At 45.1% G+C, this 22304-nt stretch overlaps 1 protein-coding gene across 1 annotated transcript in view; it reads left to right on the top strand.

The window, feature by feature from the left end:
• Nucleotides 1–9257: 9257 nt before the first annotated feature.
• LOC142498035 (nicotinamide N-methyltransferase-like) overlaps nt 9258–22304 on the top strand; it is a 30032-nt gene continuing 16985 nt past the window's right edge. The window contains exons 1-2 of the mRNA XM_075606544.1: nt 9258–9506; nt 11076–11127. Of these exons, the coding sequence (XP_075462659.1) occupies nt 9258–9506; nt 11076–11127 (301 nt within the window). The remainder of the gene's footprint in view (nt 9507–11075; nt 11128–22304) is intronic.

Raw genomic sequence — 22304 nt, 5'->3', positions numbered from 1 at the left:
GTGTTTCCCCATCCGAGATATCTGAGATGCTAGACGTTTCGGGAGATTTCTTCAGGATTGATCTTTTGGATGTTGATCTTTTTGAATGTTCCTTTTGAGGCTGTGGCTTCTTGTAGGGGGGTCCCTGGCGTGTAGATGTTCTGGTTGGTGGTAAGCGTTGCCACACATATACCTGGTTCCTTTCATAATCGACCCGATCTCTGTCGAATTTTTGCTGTTTTTTAGCCATGATCTCTTTTTCGGCCTTTTCCACATTGTTAGAAAGCCTCTCATCCATGGTCTCAAAACCCTTCATTTCTTTAAATTTATTCAATCTTTGTTGCAGATCTTTGATGTCTTTTTTCACACCGATCCGTTCCTGAACCTTTGTTTTGATAATTAGGTCCAACAATTTAAAGGAACATTCATTCAGAACGCTGGTCCATTCATGTTCAAAATCTTTGGAGGGGAAACCAAATGAAGGCGTTTTTTTGACGCGGAGTCCCCTTGGTATCCTTTTAGTTATTATATAGTTATCCAGCGTAGTGATATCCCACCATAGTCTAATGTTAGTGAGAAGTGTTTTTTCCAATTTATTAAAATAAAAATCAAGATCAGCCTTGTCTTCGCATATATCCTGTATGGTATTATCAAATAGGTATGCTGCTCTGCGTTTCCTAGCAGAGTTATCTGCACATATCTGGACAAAAGTACTGTTCATTGTGTTGGACACATCTGAGTCCTGTGCGTCCTCATCCATAATACAAGATGTCTCCCCTGTGTCACCAATATTAAAATCTGTGTATAAATGCTGTGACTATCCAGTCACCATGCGGTGTATGCTGGCCCCAAAGGTATATTTATTTATTATTCCTTAAGTGTCTCTCATAGGCGAGCAGCTGCTTGTAGTAAATCACAGTAGAAAGGTGGGATAAATCCCAAAAAGCGGCGCTCCAGCGAATGAGATACAGCAATGTTGTTATATGTAGATATTCAAGGTATGGAGATAACTATTGCAATAATTGTAGTATTGGACCCAGTGCATTAGCAGTAGTATATAGTCAATAGTTGTCTTATAGTGAGGGACTGTTTAATGCCTATTGGCACCTCACAAGACAAAAAAACCTCTTACCTGCTGCACTGTAGTGGTCTACAAGTCCCTCTTGAATCCATGTATAGGGAATTACAATACTCACTGGTTGTTCACTCCATGGTGCGTGCGTCACGCAGAGTAGATACAGGAGAGCTTAAAATCCAAAGATTTGTAGCGGAGCACAGCTGAGGAATGGGGCCAGCACCAGCAGTAGAGAGGTTAAAAATATATTTATTTAAAGCATGGTTTTAACACAGAGGGGAGACAAAACAAACTCTGACGCGTTTCAGGCTATGCAGCCCTTTGTCAAAGAGTACAATCGCGTCTCACGCTCCCGCAGCTATGAAGGGGATTCCCCGCCTACATTACCCAGTGGTGCCGCGCGGTTTTGGCGCGAACACCATCGTGCATAGCTATGGGTTGAATTCAACTTCCAATCAGACTACTGATGCGGAAGGTGCGTCTGGGAAGAGGGGAGGAACCAGGGAGTCCCGTTCAGCTGCGAGAGTGGAAGAAATGACAGGGGATAAGACACAACAATAAAATAAACAGAGCAAAAAACATATAACATAACTATTACAATTATATGCGCAATTGATTCGTAGCATGGATGTGGACAAGTAATATATTACTATTACCTCATGAATTAGATGTAGTATCAAAACATTCACTATGGTCTGATCTTGTGTCATACAGAATATATTGTATAGATTTATCCCTTATATCCAATACTATAAAAAGTAATGTGAACAATAATTTTTAGGTAATAATCTATATATATGACAGTTTACATTGTTCTAAGGCTATGATCTTCCTAATTTCCAGCATTTGTGCAGAATAATAATCAGCTTTAGAAAGAAACCTAGATGAAGGAAATATATGTTATAAAGAATAGGTTAGGAGGAAAAAAAAGGGGGGGAGGGGGGGAAGAAGGGGGGGGGGTGGGTGGGAGTGGTGGGGGTTGGGGACGGAGGGGGAGGGGGGGGGGGGTAGTGGACGAGGGGGGGGGGGGGGGAAGGTGGGAAGGGAGGGAAGGAGGGGGGAAGGGAAAGAATCAAGGATACCACCCCATCCATCAACAATATGACCAAAGAGGAACACGTACATTTATCTGCACTCAAGAATAGATCAGACATAGTCATCAAGAGTGCAGATAAAGGGGGGGCGGTGGTCATTTTGCATTCAGATGTATACCATTCGGAAGCCACAAGACAACTCAGTGATACCACAGCATATTGTAAATTGGACAGGGATCCTACACAAGCGTTTCTAGTGGAAATTCGTGATCTTTTGGACCTGGGTAGGGAGATAGGAGTTCTAACTAAACAAGAAGCAGAGTACTTATACAATCCTTTTCCCAGCGTGCCTATTTTTCACCATCTCCCAAAGATCCATAAATCTATTAGTAGCCCTCCAGGCAGACCCATCATCTCTAGCATTGGATCTTTGGGAGATGGTTTATCTAGGTACGTTGATTACTTCCTGCAGAGGTTGGTAAAAGAGCTTCCCTCATATTTGAGGGACTCTTCAGATTTGCTTCTAGATATTCAGAACATCAAATGGCTTAACACGTATATGTGGGTCACACTGGATGTGACCTCACTATATACCATAATTGATCACACTCTGGGCACCAAGGCTATCAGTCACTTTCTTAATCACTCAAATTTAAATGTAGCACAGAGCACCTTTTTATTAGATTCGGTGATGTTTTTATTACAGCACAATTATTTTATGTTTGATAAACAATATTATTTACAGTCACAGGGCACAGCAATGGGCACGTCATTTGCACCCTCTTATGCAAACCTCTTTATGGGATTCTGGGAAAATACACATATTTTTGGTGATAATAATATCTTTAGACAAAATATCATTTTCTACCGTAGATTTATTGATGATTTAATATTCATTTGGAATGGTGACACAGACACATTACACTTGTTTTTTGAATATCTGGGAGCAAATACTTATAATCTGAAATTCTCTCATGTATACCATGATACGAAAATTAATTATCTTGACTTACACCTATACATAGATATTGATCAAACCATACAGACCAATGTCTACAGGAAGGTTAACTCACGGAATTCCCTACTCAGGTCCAACAGCGCCCATCCTGGACCCCTTATCCGGGGTATTCCTAAGGGACAATTCCTTAGATTGAGGAGGATTTGTTCTACGGAACAATCTTTCCTCACTCAGTCTGAGGAACTAAAACAAAGGTTCCTGAATCGAGGCTATAGAGAGAAAGACCTGGAGAGTGCATTTGATAATGCACTAAAAATGGATAGAGACGAACTCCTAAATAAAACTAGAAAAAACAATAAGAGAAAGAAAGGAGAAATCTTTGTTCAGAAAGATTCAACCAACCAGCTGCCACTTTTCATAACAACATACTCGAAACAGGCAGAACAAATTAGGTTTATCCTACAAAAACATTGGTCCATTTTAAAACTGGACAGGGATCTAGAATGTCTTGCTAAATCTAATCCTAAAATGGTATTTAAAAAGGCCAAAACCATTGGGAATCATGTGTCTCCCAGTCTTTTTTGTTCCACCAAAAATAGCACCAACAAACTACCAAAAGGTTTTTTTAAATGTGGAAACTGTAATACATGTAAATACGCTAAAGAACAAAAATCTTTCAGGAATGTTTATACTAACCAAATCTATCGTATTGATACATTTTTAACATGTAACACTAACTTTGTGGTGTATTTGCTCAGTTGTCCTTGCGGCAGTGGCTATGTAGGTCGTACCATTAGACCGCTAAAAGTTCGAATTAATGAACACATTAGGAGCATCAAAAAACGAGATGAAAGGTTTCCTGTGGCCCGACACTTTAATCAATGTCAATTAGGAACATTAGCATCATTTTCTTTCAGTGCCCTTGAATACATCCAGGCCCATATTAGGGGAGGTGACAGAGAAGCCTTGTTAAATCGCAGGGAAATGTTCTGGATTTATGCCCTTGGGACATTGGCACCCAGGGGCATGAACCAGGATTGGGAACTCAAACATTTCTTAAATTGATAATTTATGTACATTTTTGTATGAGCATTTATTATAAAAAATGTGTTAAATCAATGTTTGTGATCCTCTTCACATTATATCCTTGATTCTTTCCCTTCCCCCCTCCTTCCCTCCCTTCCCACCTTCCCCCCCCCCCCCCTCGTCCACTACCCCCCCCCCTCCCCCTCCGTCCCCAACCCCCACCACTCCCACCCACCCCCCCCCCTTCTTCCCCCCCTCCCCCCCTTTTTTTTTCCTCCTAACCTATTCTTTATAACATATATTTCCTTCATCTAGGTTTCTTTCTAAAGCTGATTATTATTCTGCACAAATGCTGGAAATTAGGAAGATCATAGCCTTAGAACAATGTAAACTGTCATATATATAGATTATTACCTAAAAATTATTGTTCACATTACTTTTTATAGTATTGGATATAAGGGATAAATCTATACAATATATTCTGTATGACACAAGATCAGACCATAGTGAATGTTTTGATACTACATCTAATTCATGAGGTAATAGTAATATATTACTTGTCCACATCCATGCTACGAATCAATTGCGCATATAATTGTAATAGTTATGTTATATGTTTTTTGCTCTGTTTATTTTATTGTTGTGTCTTATCCCCTGTCATTTCTTCCACTCTCGCAGCTGAACGGGACTCCCTGGTTCCTCCCCTCTTCCCAGACGCACCTTCCGCATCAGTAGTCTGATTGGAAGTTGAATTCAACCCATAGCTATGCACGATGGTGTTCGCGCCAAAACCGCGCGGCACCACTGGGTAATGTAGGCGGGGAATCCCCTTCATAGCTGCGGGAGCGTGAGACGCGATTGTACTCTTTGACAAAGGGCTGCATAGCCTGAAACGCGTCAGAGTTTGTTTTGTCTCCCCTCTGTGTTAAAACCATGCTTTAAATAAATATATTTTTAACCTCTCTACTGCTGGTGCTGGCCCCATTCCTCAGCTGTGCTCCGCTACAAATCTTTGGATTTTAAGCTCTCCTGTATCTACTCTGCGTGACGCACGCACCATGGAGTGAACAACCAGTGAGTATTGTAATTCCCTATACATGGATTCAAGAGGGACTTGTAGACCACTACAGTGCAGCAGGTAAGAGGTTTTTTTGTCTTGTGAGGTGCCAATAGGCATTAAACAGTCCCTCACTATAAGACAACTATTGACTATATACTACTGCTAATGCACTGGGTCCAATACTACAATTATTGCAATAGTTATCTCCATACCTTGAATATCTACATATAACAACATTGCTGTATCTCATTCGCTGGAGCGCCGCTTTTTGGGATTTATCCCACCTTTCTACTAAAATAAAAACAGTTTGAAAAGAAGAATAAGCCTAGCTAAAGTTGAAAGTATTGAGTAATATAGAATAATAAATAATAAATATAGAATAAAAGATCTACATTTTTATTTTTGGGGTTTCTTAGAATCTAATTAAACATGCAAGTGTATTGTAATTATACTGCAAAATGCAACGTCAAAGTAGTGATGATTACAGTACAATGTAAAAGGTTTTCTATTAAGCTCACAATTATTATATCCTAATCACTAAAAATTGCACTGTCACTAAATTTTTGCCAATTAGGATTTTTAAAAAAGATTTGCAATCTGCTAACAAAGTTTTAAAAAGGTGATATTAGAGGTTCATCCTTTCTTTCCATCCATCCATCTCTCCTTTTGCCTTTTTCCGTTTGATGTCAAAGTTTCTTTTCTGGGGAAAAAAAAGTATGCTATTATTTCCGGTATAGCGCATGCGTCAAGTCGTTGCAGCAGTTCAAGCAATATCCTACAGTACATGTCTGTCTGTACGATGGGAACAAACTTCTGATAGGCTCTGGTTCTTGAGCCCCACCCTCTCCCTAGCTGTCCACCAATTGTATCTACTGTAGTAATTGCTCAGTCAATCATATTGCAGGACTACATTTTCAATAATTGTGCAAGAATTTAATTAAATTAAATAACCCTTAAAAAAGAATATGTTTTTTTAAACGGCAGCTTGAACTGCAGCTTTACATTTAATACTTTACTGTACATTGTATTTAGCTTCATTATTACCTTTGCCAAACGGGTGGAGATGAGCTACTGGCACTCCCGTAGTCTGCATTATAGTTGACAGGTGATAGCTGGCCTGCTACACCTGTAGTTGACAGCTGATGAAGCTGGAAATCTTTTTGGTACATGCAAGCTTGCTGGTACCTCTCTGGGAAATCAGGCTCAGGCTGGACATTTTACATGTTTTCTGACGGGGACAGGTAGCAAACGATTGCCGTTCACCAGGTTTTTACTGACGACCAGATCATTATTGTAAGCCGGTGCTGGTGCTGTTGCCAGCGCTGTTACATTGCTGGATTGGGATTGATGAATCTTATATGGATTAAACCCGACCTTTCTTCTTTTGAAATTGCCATGATCAAACATTCTGTAAAAATCAGGGACAAGACCCCAATACCCGCATGTATCTCCGGAAGGAGGGGCAATGCGAAAAAAACACTGATCATTACTTAAGGTTTTTCTTATCGAACGCTTCCAACCACGAATGTCAGGTGAAAACTTGTAAAAAATCAAATTTCGAAATTTAAAAAATCATATATTTCGGCTACAGTCACCATGTTATCTGCTGTAGGATTAATTGCAGAACATATTAAAAATGCATAACTACAGTCAGGTTTTTGACACGTCTGCGGTGTGCACATTATGTCCAGACCAGTCAGCAATTGTGCAAGGATACTGTAGGAATGTAGATAAAAGCACACAGCTTTGAGTTTTATAAGTTTTCATTATGAAGCGCCTACATTTGATAACGTCTTAAAGGTCAAATCACAATGGACCACTGTGGTAGACTTGGCTTTTACATTATCTGGTTTTACACATTTGCATACTGACACAGTAGCTAACAGACAGAACTGTACACATTACAATTCATTCATTTCTGCCACCTGGCGGATTCACGAAGAATTTTGCCCAAAGAAATACGAAACCATTAAATTAAAAGATCAACCGTGGGTGCCTGACGGCGTGAACGACAGTGGGAATGGAATGCAGAGTTAATACTGCGTGGAATACAGCAGAGCACATGACAACGGCTCTGTGATTTATTAAAATAATGGCCGCTGCAGCTGTACACATGCAAGGCCAGCCCTCTGGGGATGCATCTGCTAGCTGAGGTAAAGGATATAATTTGGGCAGGGGAGTATGTTGGATTGCTACTTTAAAGCATTCTGACTTCGATTCCGTGACTAGCAATTTGTTTACGTCCGATGGAGTATACTTGTCGAACATTGGTGCTGATTTATTTAATAACGCCATGCAAGGCAGGCTAGTAAAGGTCCTTGCAGGTCTGGTGGTAAGACGCTATTTAAAGGAGTTTAAATAGACCCTCAAGTGGCGGAAGTTTGGGGTAAGTGTGCTTATCCTTGCCAGTGGGGGCTCTTTACTTGTAAAGAACAGTGGGGCTGGGAGTGGCTAGCGGGACACACTTGCGTCAATGGCCGGGTCACATGGGCCTGAATTTGGTGTCATTGGTCATCACTTCAAGGACCTTTGACCTTTATACCTTTGAGAGAGCGCTCTAGCATGGGTAGCTCTTACCAATTTTTTAATGGTTATATAAAAACATGCAACTTTGTACCTCCAGACCTGGTCTTGTCATTATTTGTATGGGGTTCTGGGAACTTGGGGTGGAGGGGATCTCACTCACAGTCTCCCAGGATATGTAACTGGCTGATCAGCATACTGCAATGTATCAGCCACTACTGTTGGCTGAAGCCTTTCTCTAATGTGAACACTTTTTAATACACTGCTATTTAGCTATTTTATTTTTGTTTATATTTAAATACAAAGAATTTTTATCCTAGAGTTACGTATACTTCAATACTAGGGGTTTATCACTGACTTTATCACACTGAAACTTGGTATCTCGGCTGCACCCCACAGGGGTCCATAACACTATCAACCATATAGGTGCTCTGTTTCCTTCACATTTCATGGTGACCACAATCTGATCAAGCAAAACCTGATTCCTACTACCCCAAAGAAAGAGAAATTAAAGACACAATTATCACACACCCTCTATGGTTATGTAGCCAGGCCATCTATGGCTACTATGTGTGTGAAAGGGGTTAACCAAATGTGGCGCTCATATATATATTAGAGTGATACTTAACATAGAAAAACTAGATACACATGATACACATAATATTATTAATGGTGATACTTATACAAACGTAGGATGCAGCTATAACCCGGTGTAGGATTGCTTTCTCAATCCTCGTGGCAAGTGGAAAAGGGATCATCGGGAAGCGCATACCATGTGGAAACAAAAAAACAAGTGCTTATGGTGCAATATTGTGAAGTCAATGACGTGAAAGTAAAACTGCTAGCTCAGATGTATACGCAGAATACTCACAAACGTGAGATGGATAAAGGCACATAAAGGTATCTTTAAGGAATGGCTGCAATCCGTGCAAACGGGATATCACCAGACCGGTGTTCTCCACAATGGACCTTAGGATAAGATGATACTGGACATAGTGTAGACTGTATAACACATTTAATATGGGTAAATGAAATCCAATCAACTCACATGGTGTATGATATAAAAAGGCATTTAGATCACAAGTGGATCTCTGCAATCTCTGCAACCGGATGAGTCTTCTCTCAGCTCTCCCTCTGTGCAGGCGTGCGTGTCACGAATGCGTCTCACCGGCAGCCGGAAGTGACGACATCCGCATCCAGAGGTTCCGGTTGGTGCAACGACGTCACTCTGACGTCACAGACTGACGTCTACATGGAATTATTGCATCACATCAGAGGACATGAGGTGCAGCGACATTTTCACGAATCCAAAAAGACCAAGGATACCATCAATGTTGACACCTCTGTTCCCCCCGCCCCAAAGGGTAAGAAATCTTCCATCCAGGAGGAGGACGTGACTCACAAGTCACCTGTCAGGAAGGGTCGTGCCCCAGACAGATCATCTTCCACGTACAAGGATCGTCTGAACGCCGCGACGTAGTTTGCTATAACGGCGGGAAGAAGGGCCCCTTCTCCAGCGATTGCCCGGAGAGGGAGGATCCTCTGGAGGAAAAACCTCCCGATAGAAGAAACTCAACCCGGTCAATAGTCTGCCGAGTACAAATGGCCGGGTCTGACTCAGAACCCCTTCCTGGAACCGAAGATGCCCCTTCTGACTCCGGCCCCGGTGATGACGCCTCACCAAGGGAAGCTTACAGTCAAGTGGGCCCCGCGGCCATCGTGCATGTTGTGCTGGAAGGGATCTATGCATCGGCATCACTGGACAAGGGGTCAAAAGTGACCATCATATACCGCAAGTTCTACGACCAGCACCTTAAACACTGCCCTCTGAGGACGGTCGAACATATGAAGGTTAGGGGATTAAGTAATGAGGACTACCCCATCGATGGGATTGTAAGGGTTCAACTGGAAATACTCCAACTGAACACCGGCAAGAAACACCCGATGCATGTAGCGGCAATGGTATGCCCGGAGCCCCAAGACCAGTGCAAGTATCCGATCATCTTGGGAACCAACACTGATATAGTACAAGCTGTAATCAGAGCATACCTGAAACAGACCAACGAGTTGCTACTTGCCAATTCGCTCCTAGACCCCGTCCTATGAGAGGAATGCAACTGGGTATATGCCTTGGAGCATCACGGGGATCTCTACAATCTTCAACGCGGACTGACGACCATATTACCAGGGGGAGTGCAACGAATGGCTGTCTGGTGCTGTTATCTCGAGCAAGATGAGAACGATCAGCTCTTCTCTCTGGAGAGTACCCCTGAAGAAGAAGTTCAGACAGGTTATAGAGTACTACCCGAAGTAAGGGAGTGGACGACTAAGATCCCTCGAAGAACTTACGTATATGTACAGAACATCTCCCCATTCCCGATGGAACTTGATGCCGGACAGAGTCTGGGTTGCATATATCCGGTCAGCCATGTGGAAACAAAGCTGCAGGTGAAGGCGGGGGCAGCGAGTGAGCGGTTAGTCAATTTGGACTTCAACTTCGGCGAGTCAACATTGCCCACTGAGTGGAAAGAGCGGCTGACAACCCAGTTGAATAAACGACGGACTGTGTTCTCCACGAGCAAAATGGATGTGGGATGCAGTCGCAGCGCTCAACATGCCATTAGACTGAGTGATGCCACCCCGTTCCGGGAATGCCTTCGTCGCATCACCCTGAGGGATGTGGACGATGTGAGGAACGTCTTGCAAGAAATGGAGACCGCTGGGATTTCGACGGAGTCTTTGAGCCCCTACGCATCCCCCATAGTAGTGGTGAGGAAAAGGAACGGATCCGTGCGACTGTGTGTTGACTATCGAACCCTGAACAATCGTACGATACCGGACCAGAACAACCTTCCTCGCATTGAAGAGATCCTGAATTCTCTGAACAGAAGCCAATGGTTCAGCGTGCTCGATCTATGATCCGGGTACTATCAGGTACCCATGAATGCAGAGGATCAGGAGAAAACAGCCTTCGTCTGTCCCCTGGGGTTCTACCAATTTACACGTATGCCCCAAGGTATATGTGGAGCCCCTGCTACCTTTCAACGACTCATGGAGAAGACTATCAGGGACATGAACCCTCGGGAGTGTCTCGTCTACCTGCACGACATCATTGTCTTCGGAAGGACCCTGGAAGAGCACGAGGAGAGACTGCTTAAAGTGATAGACCGTCTTGGGAAAGAAGGATTGAAATTGTCCCTCGACAAGTGTCGGTTTTGTCACACCTCAGTGACCTACGTGGGACACATCGTGTCCGCTCAAGGGATCGCCACCGACCCAGCCAAAGTAGAAGCGGTCGTGAACTGGCCGCGTCCCGAGAATGTTACGGAACTACGATCCTTCCTGGGGTTCTGTGGGTATTACCGTCGCTTCGTGGAAGGGTACTCTAATAGAGATAAACCCCTGAACAATCTGTTGAAGATATACCCCGAAGATACCGGAGAGAAGGCCGTATCGGCCCGCCAACCTATTGGTGATAAATGGACGTCTGAGTGTGAACAGGCCTTTCTGAAATTGAAGAAGTGTCTGACCGAAGCGCCGGTGCTTGCGTATGCGGATCCCGAACAACCATACGTTCTGCATGTGGATGCCAGTCTCAATGGACTGGGTGCTGTCCTGCACCAGAAGCACCCCGAGGGCCTTCGGCTTGTATCCTACATCAGCCGCAGTCTGACACCCAGTGAACAGAAATACCCCATACACAAGTTGGAGTTCCTGGCTCTCAAGTGGGCGATCACCGAGAAGCTCCACGATTACGTTTGAGGTAAGGACGGATAACAATCCCCTCACGTACATTAATACCTCGGCAAATTGGATGCAGCAGGACACTGATGGCTGGCAGCTCTGAACAATTACCGCTTCTCCCTGAGTATAAGCCGGGACCCATAAATGTCGGGGCTGACACCCTCTCTTGACGGCCAGGGCTAAGTGATACTCAAGATGATGAGGAATGGGAAGAACAGCCAGGACCAGGGGTGCGAGCTATGTGTAGCACCGCCGCCATCATCAACGATCAAGTGGCCTTCTCAGAATTACGGGTTGCGGATTCCTTGGGATGCCAGTCGCAGGCTGTCCCGGCCGCCTACTGTGATCCCAAGGGGATGAATATAACTCATGACAAGGTGCTACGGTGGAAAGATCTGGTAGACTACGAAATACGAGATCCTGTCATTAGTATCATTAGGCAAGCTGTTGAAAAAAAGAATCCAGCCCTTCTGAAGTGTGCTCCCAATGACTTGGTTGCCTCGCTCATGCGGGAATGGACAAATTCGAAATCGAAAACTGCTTACTCTATCGGGTGGTGCAATACCACAATCACCCGGATAGACGACAACTAGTCCTCCCTAAGAACTTGCAATACATGGTGTTGAAGTCCCTCCATGATGAACATGGACATCTCGGGGTAGAGAAGACCTTTGGGTTGGTCCGAGACAGCTTTTTCTGGCCCAAGATGCGAGAGGCCGTAGAATGCCCCTGTCACCGTTGTACTCGGTGTATAAAACGCAAGACCCTACCTACCAGAGCAGCACCCATGGGCCATCTGAAGAGTTCTGGCCCAATGAACCTTGTGTGTATGGACTTTCTGTGCATTGAGCCTGATAGCCGGGGAATATGCAACGTGCTGGTCATCACGGATCATTACACTCGGTATGCCCAGGCCTTCCCCACGAAAGACCAGAAAGCTATCACGGTGGCAAAAATATTATGGGAGAAGTATTTCGTGCACTACGGTCTTCCAAACCGCCTTCACTCCGATCAAGGTCGGGATTTTGAGAGCACTAAATCCGAGAACTGCTCAAAATGCTGAACATCGCTAAATCACGGACAACACCGTACCATCCCGAGGGAGATGCGTTGCCCGAACGATTTAATCGAACCTTACTGGACATGCTCAGAACTTTACAGAGTGCTCAGAAGACTGAATGGAGTTGACACGTGGAGGCCCTGGTGCATGCGTACAATTTTACCAGACACGAGTCAACTGGATTCTCCCCATACTTCCTCATGTTTGGGCGAGAGGCGAGACTGCCAGTGGATGTACATCTTAGAGTCTCAGCGGATGGGATACACAATGCTACCCATTTTAAATACGTGCAAAGACTTAAAGACAGTTTGCAGCAGGCCTATCAACAGACTGAGAAGTCTACAGCAAAGCTGAACGCGGCAATAAAAGGTGATACGATCATAAGGTCAAATATCGGGAGCTTCGTCCTGGGGACGCTGTGTTGCTTCGGAATCTGGGAGTCCCGGGAAAACACAAATTTGCCGACCGATGGAGAGACGGTGTATATGAAATAGAATCTCAGATGCCTGGCCTCCCGGTCTATCGCATCAAAGACACTGAAGGCCGGGTAATGGTATGGCACTGTAACCACCTCCTCCCCATTCCACAACTGGGAAATGAGGAAACGGAAATACTGGCCACACCACTCAATAGTGAGTCCGACTTATCAGAGATGGGTCAAGAGACTGTCAATAACGAAACCCACTCTGAAACTCCTGAAGACCCTATGGAAGGACCCTCTCAAAGGGACTACTCCAAAGAAGGGGCATCTCCCGGAGGAGCTACGGGTAAAGGGCCCCGTAGGCCAATGCCTAATAAGGTGGCACCAACACCCCAGCCTTTGGATCCACAGAGCCCGTGCTTTGTGCCTAACAGAGACTGTTCAGAGACATTTCTCCCCTCAAGGGAAGAGGCTGAGCCTCAGGACTGTGTTTACTACACCCCCGAGGGAGTTGCAGAAGAACAGATCCGAAGGAGCCAAAGAATCAGATACCCTCCAAATCGGGTAACCTATGATCAAATTGGGGCACCCCATTATGAGGCTCAGCAGTGGTCTCAGAGCAAAATCCAATCTGTGATTGTGATGCTCAGAGAATTGTGCAACATCGTATAAAGTCAATGTGAATGTGCTAAGTTATATATTGAACTGCATTTTTATTATATAATTTCTGTACAGGTTGAGTTGTGTCACAAGCGAGGACGTTGGGGATTTTACCAGGGGGAGGATGTAGCCAGGTCCCCCTTCCGTTGCGAGACTCCCCCCCTCCGGGTACTCACTGCGGCTGGTAGCGGGGAGGTGCGGGGGCATGCTTGAGCATAGTGCGCCTCTCCTAGGGATGAGGCCAGTTGCCGTCACGTTGCAGAGGTCCCGGCAGTTCGCGGTTCAAGGCGCCGCCATTGCAAGTTGCGTTTCGCATTCGCAGGAGCCAGAAGTGCCGGGAGGCCCACAGAAAGGTCACGCATGCACAGTGAGTAGCGCGGCAACACGGACGAATAGGAAGAGGGCTCTTGGATGGGACTACATGTCCCATGAGCTTCCGCTGCCCCACCTGACCCCAGGGAGCCAATAGGGCTACAGCATCTCCCTACAGGGGAGAATAGATACATTTCGTGGGCTTGGAGCACGTTAGGCAGTTGGTGACCGGAGCAGCTAGGGGAAGGAGGTAGGGTGCAGGAGTCAGTGACTCCCTGCACTAGGCCAGCAGCCCCCTAGGTCCCAGATAGCCCTGAGTCACCAGTAGTGTTGTGCTGTTCAGGGACAGGCCCCAGGTTAGGGACCCTGCCCCTTATTATTATCCAGAGTCAGTTAGGGACACAGCGAACGCTGCGCTTCCATCCAGAGGTCTGGGCTCAAACCTTCGCTGTCGCTGTAGCAGCCATCCAGGTGGGATCGCCCCGGATGGTAGTTCCTGTGGTCAGCGGTCATCGGATCCTTTCTGAAGCTCCTTGGCAGGCCCGGGCACTGGAGTGCTTGGCAGGTAACCATCAACAAGTGCACCAACTATACTCTATAATATTTACACGGGACTTGTGGCTGCGCAGCTACACATATCAATCTCACGGGAAGGGACATATTGTGTGGGAGTTTCTGGACACGGGGTGGGATCACTCGGTGAAAGGGGGTAGCGTCCTGCGATATGCAGTAGTTAGTGTCTCCTTTAGAGAGGGACACCTGTTATACATATATGCATAAGCACGGTTGCTACAGTAAAGTTATTGGTTGTTTTACATGCTGTGTGTGTGATATATATATATATATATTTTCCTGTGAGGATCACTCCCCCTCTGGTGGGAGCCATCGCAGGTGGAGGCGTTGCACCGAGTACGAGGGTATTCCTATTATTACACGTGCCCCAGGCTCCCCGTGGTGGAGGCTTAGGCCCCATGTGAGCCGAACAGGTAAAGCACCACACCTGGTAACATTAGGTTCCCCGCACACACATACCATAAGCTCTTGGGTTGGGGGAATACCTGTTACATAACAATAAACAATAATTCATTACCGTAGCGGCTATCCGCTATGGTAATGAAGCTGCTTTAATGTATTTTAAATAATAGTGTGCGGGAGCAGGGAGTCCCCTGAGCTGAACCGCATTGATTTCTGCCTCAGAGACCCCCTGCTTCCCAAGTTACAGGCCCCGGTAGGGAGCATCGGGTGCCAGTGTCGCCGCCATCTTTATAGCATCCAAGACGCGACGTGGGCTCTATAAAGATGGCGTCCACACTGGCACCGATGCCCCAAACCGGGGCCTGTAACTCGGGAAGCAGGGGGTCTCTGAGGCAGAAATCAATGCGGTTCAGCTCAGGGGACCCCCTGCTCCCGCATACTATTAATAAAAATAAATTAATGCAGCTTCATTACCTGAGCGGATAGCCGCTAAGGCAATGAAGGGGTTAAGGCACATTAGCATGTTTATTGGGGACAATTGCCCCCAATAAACAACACACATCTCCCCCGCCCCCTAACACGTACAGTACAGTAATGGCCAAAATCACTATTATCCACATGTGGATAATAATGCATTTGGCCATTTTAAATACATATAAATTACAATAAATACAGTCAAAACATATTACACTTACCTTTTACAGGCACTCACGATGAAGGCCATCTTCATCCTCATCTTCATTCTGCCCATGCCCCTCCGGTGCTGCAAAACATGCACAACAATCACAATAGCCAATGTAATGTCCCATAAACCCTTAATCACCGCTATTAACCGCTACAGTCATTAAGAGGTTAACCCACCCTCACCCACCACTCGGGAGGCCTACATACCTTCCCACTCTAACCCCCCACCCCGTGAGGCCTAACCACCCTCACCCACTACCCACAAGGGAGGCCTACCCACATTCCCTTTGGGCCAATACACACCACCCCCCCCCCCCTAACACATACAGTACAATAATGTGCCAAATAACTATTATCCAGATATATATATTATTTGCCCATTATTAAACACATAAAACATGCATACACTGGCGACACAGTTTATTGCACTGCGGCCAGATCCGCAAGCCGGGAGATTTCCTGGCTTGCTAGTGGCCGCCCCTCGGCGTGCCGCGCGTCACCGACGCGCGGTCACGCGTCATCGGGAGCGTGCGCCCCCTGCACGCGCGTCCAGGGCTCCCCGAGGGAGCCCTGGTGTCCCGCGATGTGGGGGATGGCGGCAGGGGGTTCCGGGGGACCCGGCGGACCCGGCAGCGGGAGGGAGAGCGCCCCGATCGGAGGGCGCTCTTCCGCTGCTTCGGCGCGCGCCCGTCACCCTCCGGCGCGCGCCAGGCTACTGCTGCGGCCGAGAACGGGCAAATGCTCGAATAAACTCGGCCGCAGCAGTAAATCAAAACATAAATTTTTAATCTTAAAATCACCACATTGCATGTTACAATAAATCCAGCATCTATTGCAAATATAAGCGAACAAATCAGCAGCTCCACAAATGTATATGAAATGTCACACAATTGCATAGAGTGTGTACATGATGCAATTAATCTGTGCATCATGTAACACTATGCAAAATATATGTAACAATAAAATACACTATGAACAATGTCCCCTAACCACCAATGCCATCCTGAAAATCAATTAGAAACTAACCAACATCAATACAATTAGCATCAATTGTATTAATCCATTTCCTCAAACAATTAAAATACAATACAAATCAATGATACAATTCCCTATTCAATTGCTAAAGCCATACCATTGCCAAAACAATTCTAATTTAAAGTAACCACCATCATTCTAATCTTACTACCATAAAGAAGCCATAACCTAAATACAAATTACATTATTCACAACAATGTCAAAATAAAGATGCTAAATACAGTATTCATACATGAAAAGAACCTAAACATGAGCCAAACAATCAATTATTATCCCTGTATGTATATCCATACAGATAGATAAACATAACATACAGGGGCAATAATACAGCATAAAATATAAAGCATTTACATACAAAATTCACATACAATACACCCATTCAGTGTCCGTGAATGTATGTATATACATATATACATTAACGTGCATTAAATGGGACTGAAAAAATAAAAAACATGAATGAAAAATCATAAAAACCTGTAAAAGTAAAAATAATAAACTTTTCTTTTGTTTACTCACCATTAGATGCCCACTCACCGAAATCCAAGCGACCCAGAAGCACAGGAACCAATCCACAGGTAAGCCATAAAAAAAAACCCATAACAAATCCACGTCTGTGTCTTTTTCTTCTATTTGTAGTCCTTCCCGTCTGTCTTGGGTCTTCTTTTCTTCTTTGGGGTCTTTTGGGGTCTTCTCCGGCTTCTTCTGTCTTTTTCCGTCTTCTTACTGTACGTCACGCCCTTCTTCTCTTCTTAGGAGGGGAGATGTTCCCTCCTCGGCGACTAGCTTCAAAATGAGGCGACATAGGCTTTTATAGGCCTATGACGTCACATTTTGGTCAAATGTTTCCCACGGTCCTGATTGGGCCGTGAAAAATATGTGATTTGGCCGATGAAAAAAAAAATGATGACGTCATTTAAAGGCAATGAAAGCACAGCCAATCAGAATGGCTTTGCTTCAATTGCCTTTAAGATGACGTCATTAAAAGAAACATGGCCGGTCTCACATGGTACGGTTGCCAATCAGAGCGTGGGAAAGAGAAGGGCGTGGCGTAAGAAGATGGAGGAAGACGGAAGAAGACGGAAGAAGACGGAGAAGACCCCAAAAGACCCCAAAGAAGAAAAGAAAACCCCAAGACAGACGGGAAGGACTACAAATAGAAGAAAAAGACACAGACGTGGATTTGTTATGGGTTTTTTTTTATGGCTTACCTGTGGATTGGTTCCTGTGCTTCCGGGTCGCTTGGATTTCGGTGAGTGGGCATCTAATGGTGAGTAAACAAAAGAAAAGTTTATTATTTTTATTTTTACAGGTTTTTATGATTTTTCATTCATGTCTTTTATTTTTTCAGTCCCATTTAATGCCTGTTAATGTATATATGTATATACATTGTTAAAGTGTGAATAAAAACACAAGTCTGAGGTTATATTTTGCAGAATGGCAAATAAGTTTATTGCTTGTGCGGTGCACACGCAGAGGAGAGTTTCAAAATAAAACCCTCCCAAAGACATGGTAGCATACAGGCATTATTTATACACAAAATACTAAACCCTCGCCCCCTCTACAAGGTTGCGTGTCGTCACTACGTAAGCGTAAAAGGTAAACAAATTATGTACACGAACACATTGAGTTAAAGCATTATTATGGGATGCATATTAGAAATGAAATGACTCAGCTAATATTCCTTATACAAGCCTGTGACTTTTACTCTACATACAGAACACATTGCCCCCCCTCGGACAGTGCCTATCTGTCTCGTATTTTCATAACATTGGCTCTTAGCCCTCATTCTCAAGGTTTTGTCAGTTACACTGGCGACACACTTTATTCGAGCTCGGCTAGTCCCACGAATTCGGGTATACTCGGGTGTATTGAGGTTTGTGACTGTTTTCTGCCCGAGTGCATTGCGTTATTTTCCAGGCAGGGATTGAAGCATTTTATTCCCGCTGGCTGCAATACTGCACAGTATATATATATATACTGCATTACAATTCATGAATTTATGCCATCTGGTAGACACGCGAAGCATTGCAGCCTATTAAATCCTAATCATTATCATTTAACAGATCAGCCGCCCGTCAGCCAGGCATGAACCCAGGCTGGGAAGGCAAACGCAACGGGGCTTGTCAGAGGTGAGGAGCGGCGCATTCCAGGTATCTGCCAGGTACAAACTGGGCATTTGCTCGAATAAAGTGTGTCGGTGCAGTAGCTGCTTGGTTTATTCTCACTTGAAAGTTGAAAGCAAAAAACCTCATTCAAAAACGTCCATCTCATAACCCGTTCACTCAGACAAAACCTAAGATGGATGCTGACTTAAAATGGTTGCATAGATCCCAGTGCTGTTATGTCAGACCCCCCCCCTTACGTCATATTCTCACTTTGTCAACATACATTCACGGACACTGTATGGGTGTATTCTATGTGACTTTTGTATGGAAATGCTTTGTATTTTATACTGTATTATTGCCCCTATATTTTATGTATATCTATCTACAGTGGTGGCTGATCTATCTACAGTGGTGGCTGCCTTTATTCTCCTGCGGCCGCCACCGCAATGTGAGGACAATGTTCGGGCAGATGCGGCTGGTTTCCGGCGCGTGCCGCGCGTCACTGTAGCGCCGGTCACACGTTGCAGGCATCCCCGAGTTCCCCTGGCATCCCCGAGTGTTCCCCCGGCATCCCCGAGTTCCCCCAGCATCCCCGAAGCGTGAAAGGTAAGCAGGGTAAGGGGAAGCGCTGCGCGAAGCAGAGGCGGGCAGAGGCGGCAGAGGGGAGGGGAAGATGCGCTCGCGGCTGGCGCGCGGCCAATTACGGGAAATTTACGGGAAAATTACGGGAGAATTACGGGCATTGGTTAGGTTAAAGCTGGCCACAGTAGTATATGGATAGACATACAGGGATAATAATTGATTGGTTTGCTAATGTTTATGTTCTTTTCATGTATGGCTAGTTTATTTATCAGCTTTATTTTGTCATTGTTGTGAATAATGTCATTTGTATGTAGTTAAAGGTTAATTGTAATGGCTTCTTTATGGTACTTACATTAGAATGATGGTGGTTACTTTAAATTAGAATTTTTTTCGCAATGGTTTGGCTTTAGGAATTGAACAGGGAATTGTATCATTGATTTGTATTGTATTGTAATTATTTGAGGAAATGGATTAATTGATTGATGCTAAATGTATTGATGTTGCTTAGTTTATAATTGATTTTCATGATGGCATTGCTGGTTAGGTGACATTGTTAATATTGTATTTTATTGTTACATATATTTTGCATAGTGTTATATGATGCACAGATTAATTGTATCATGTACACACTCAATGCAATTGTGTGACATTTCATAGACATTTGTGTAGCTGCAGTTTGTTTATTTTAAATTTGCAATGGCTGCTGGATTTATTTTAACATGCACTGTGGTGATTTTAAGATTAAAAATGCATGTTTTGATTTATGCATGTTTTATGTGTTTAATAATGGGCAAATAATCTATTATCCATATCTGGATAATAGTTATTTGGCACAATATTGTACTGTAGGTGTTGGGGGGGGTGTATGTATAGGTCCGGTTTATTTATTTTACATTCAGGGTTGGTTCCTTGGTTCTGCGTGAGACCTCTGGAGACCACCTGCGGTATCCTCGGGTATCTCACGGGTATCAGTCTGGTGGTTCCTGCGGGGATGAACCGGTGGCCTCACATCTGTGGAGGCACCATGGACCTGTTGTCTGCGGGGAAGAACCAGTGGCCTCACATCCATGGGGGCACTGCGGACCTGTAGTGTGCGGGGAAGAACCAGTGGTCCCATATCCGTGGGGGCACCGCGGACCCGTAGTGAGCACTCGTGAGTTCCCCAGACCACCGTGAGAACCACCTGAGGCCCCGCAGACACCTGTGGGTCTGACCGGGGCTCCCAGACATCCGTGGGCCTACCGTGGGGACCCAATTGTGGCCCACGGTGACCCAAGGTGACCCCCTGGGGCCATGGTGCTTTGTCAGGTGACCCGCCAGCCCGCCGGGGACTCGCGTGGGGCTGGGGTATGAACCCTGTATGTAAAAGGATAAATCATGTATTTATGGGGGGGCACAGGGGGTGGGTAATGTATTTAATAAATAGAATGATGTTTATTGTGGGGCTGTGTATTGTTTTTATTGTGGGTACTGCGGGTGGGGGGAGGGGGTATTGGCCCCAAGGGTATGTGGGTAGGCCTCCCTTGTGGGTAGTGGGTGAGGGTGGTTAGGCCTCACGAGGTGGGGGGTTAGTGTGGGAGGGTATGTAGGCCTCCCGAGTGGTGGGTTAGGGTGGGTTAACCCCTTAATGACTGTAGAGGTTAATAACCGCTATGGTGATTAAGGGGTTAGGGGACATTACATTGGCTATAGTAATTGTTGTGCATATTTTGCAGAACCATAGGGGCATTGTCAGAATAAAGATAAGGATGAAGACGGCCTTCATCGTGGGTGCCTGTAAAAGGTAAGTGTAATATGTTTTGACTGTATTTATTGTAATTTATTTGTATTTAAAATGGCCAAATGCATTATTATCCACATGCATTACTGTATAGTATGTGTTAGGGGGGTGTTTTGAGTTATAATTCTTGTTTATTATTTTTGGAGGTGCAACATTGGTACCGCAGGCACGCGGGTACCCCAGGAATCCCGCGGGGAACCCGGGACAGCCGCGGGGACCCCCGGACTCCAGCAGGGACCCCCGCACTCCCACGGGGACCCCCGTTTGTTGAGCCGGGGACCCCCGGACACCCGCGGGGTCAGCCGGGGACACCCGCGCGACCCCCGGGCTCCGTCGGGACACCCGCCGGCCTTCTGTATGGGTTTTGCGCATGCAAAAATAAAAAGCAAGAATTTTTTCTAAGTACAGATTTCTTCGCGTCGACTCTGACCTGGCGTGTTCTGATCAACGCAACTTTCGCGTTTGCTAAGGTTGCGTTGCTTAGTGCATCCCGCTTAAGGGCAGAATTTCACGCAAACAGGGTTGCGAACGAGCAAAGTTGGACTTAGAAAAAATTCCTGAAAAAAGTCATTTTTAGATCGCAAAGTGCCTGTTTGCGTTGCTTAGTGCATCGGGTTGAGCCAAAAATCACGATCGAAGAGCACTTTGCGGTCTAAAAGTAACTTATCAGAGCTTAGTGCATAGCCCCCTTACTCTGCTGGCGTCTTCACCCAGTTGATACCGCGCTCAAGGATATGCGCTGTTGACACGGTGTGCTCCGGATCGTTGTCCTGGTAGAAACGGTGACCATCCGGGAACTCATGGGTGATGTATTCCACAATCTCAGGCACAATTTTCTCTTGGAAGAAAGCTTTATTCATGATTCTTATAACAAGAAAAGAAAAGTGCTCAAAAAACTGCACACTAGTACAGTACAGTGCGTAAGGCAAAAGCGTGTGACATACATTTTACTGTACCTTCAAAGATGACGATGCATCCTGGTCCACATCTAGAGATGGCACCCCACACATGCATCTTCACTGGGTGTTTTGGACACGGCTTCATAGATATGCAACCTTTTTTGTGGAATGCAAAGGTGGTAAATCTCTCCAGCGAAACAGTAGACTCGTCAGTGAAAATGCAATCCTGGAAAGTTTCTCCACTGTCGATCCATGCCTGGGCCTGGAACACTCTCTTCATTTTATTAACGTCCCTTATCATAGGGTACGCTCTGTAATGACAAGGAATAAATAATTTTAGAGGTACAGTACAGTTTCTTAAACAACACTTTTACCTCCTGTACTGTCCAGTA

Source organism: Ascaphus truei, chromosome 6 (assembly GCF_040206685.1).
Source record: "Ascaphus truei isolate aAscTru1 chromosome 6, aAscTru1.hap1, whole genome shotgun sequence".
Classification (NCBI taxonomy): domain Eukaryota; kingdom Metazoa; phylum Chordata; class Amphibia; order Anura; family Ascaphidae; genus Ascaphus; species Ascaphus truei.
This window is presented reverse-complemented; position numbering and strand designations above follow the sequence as displayed.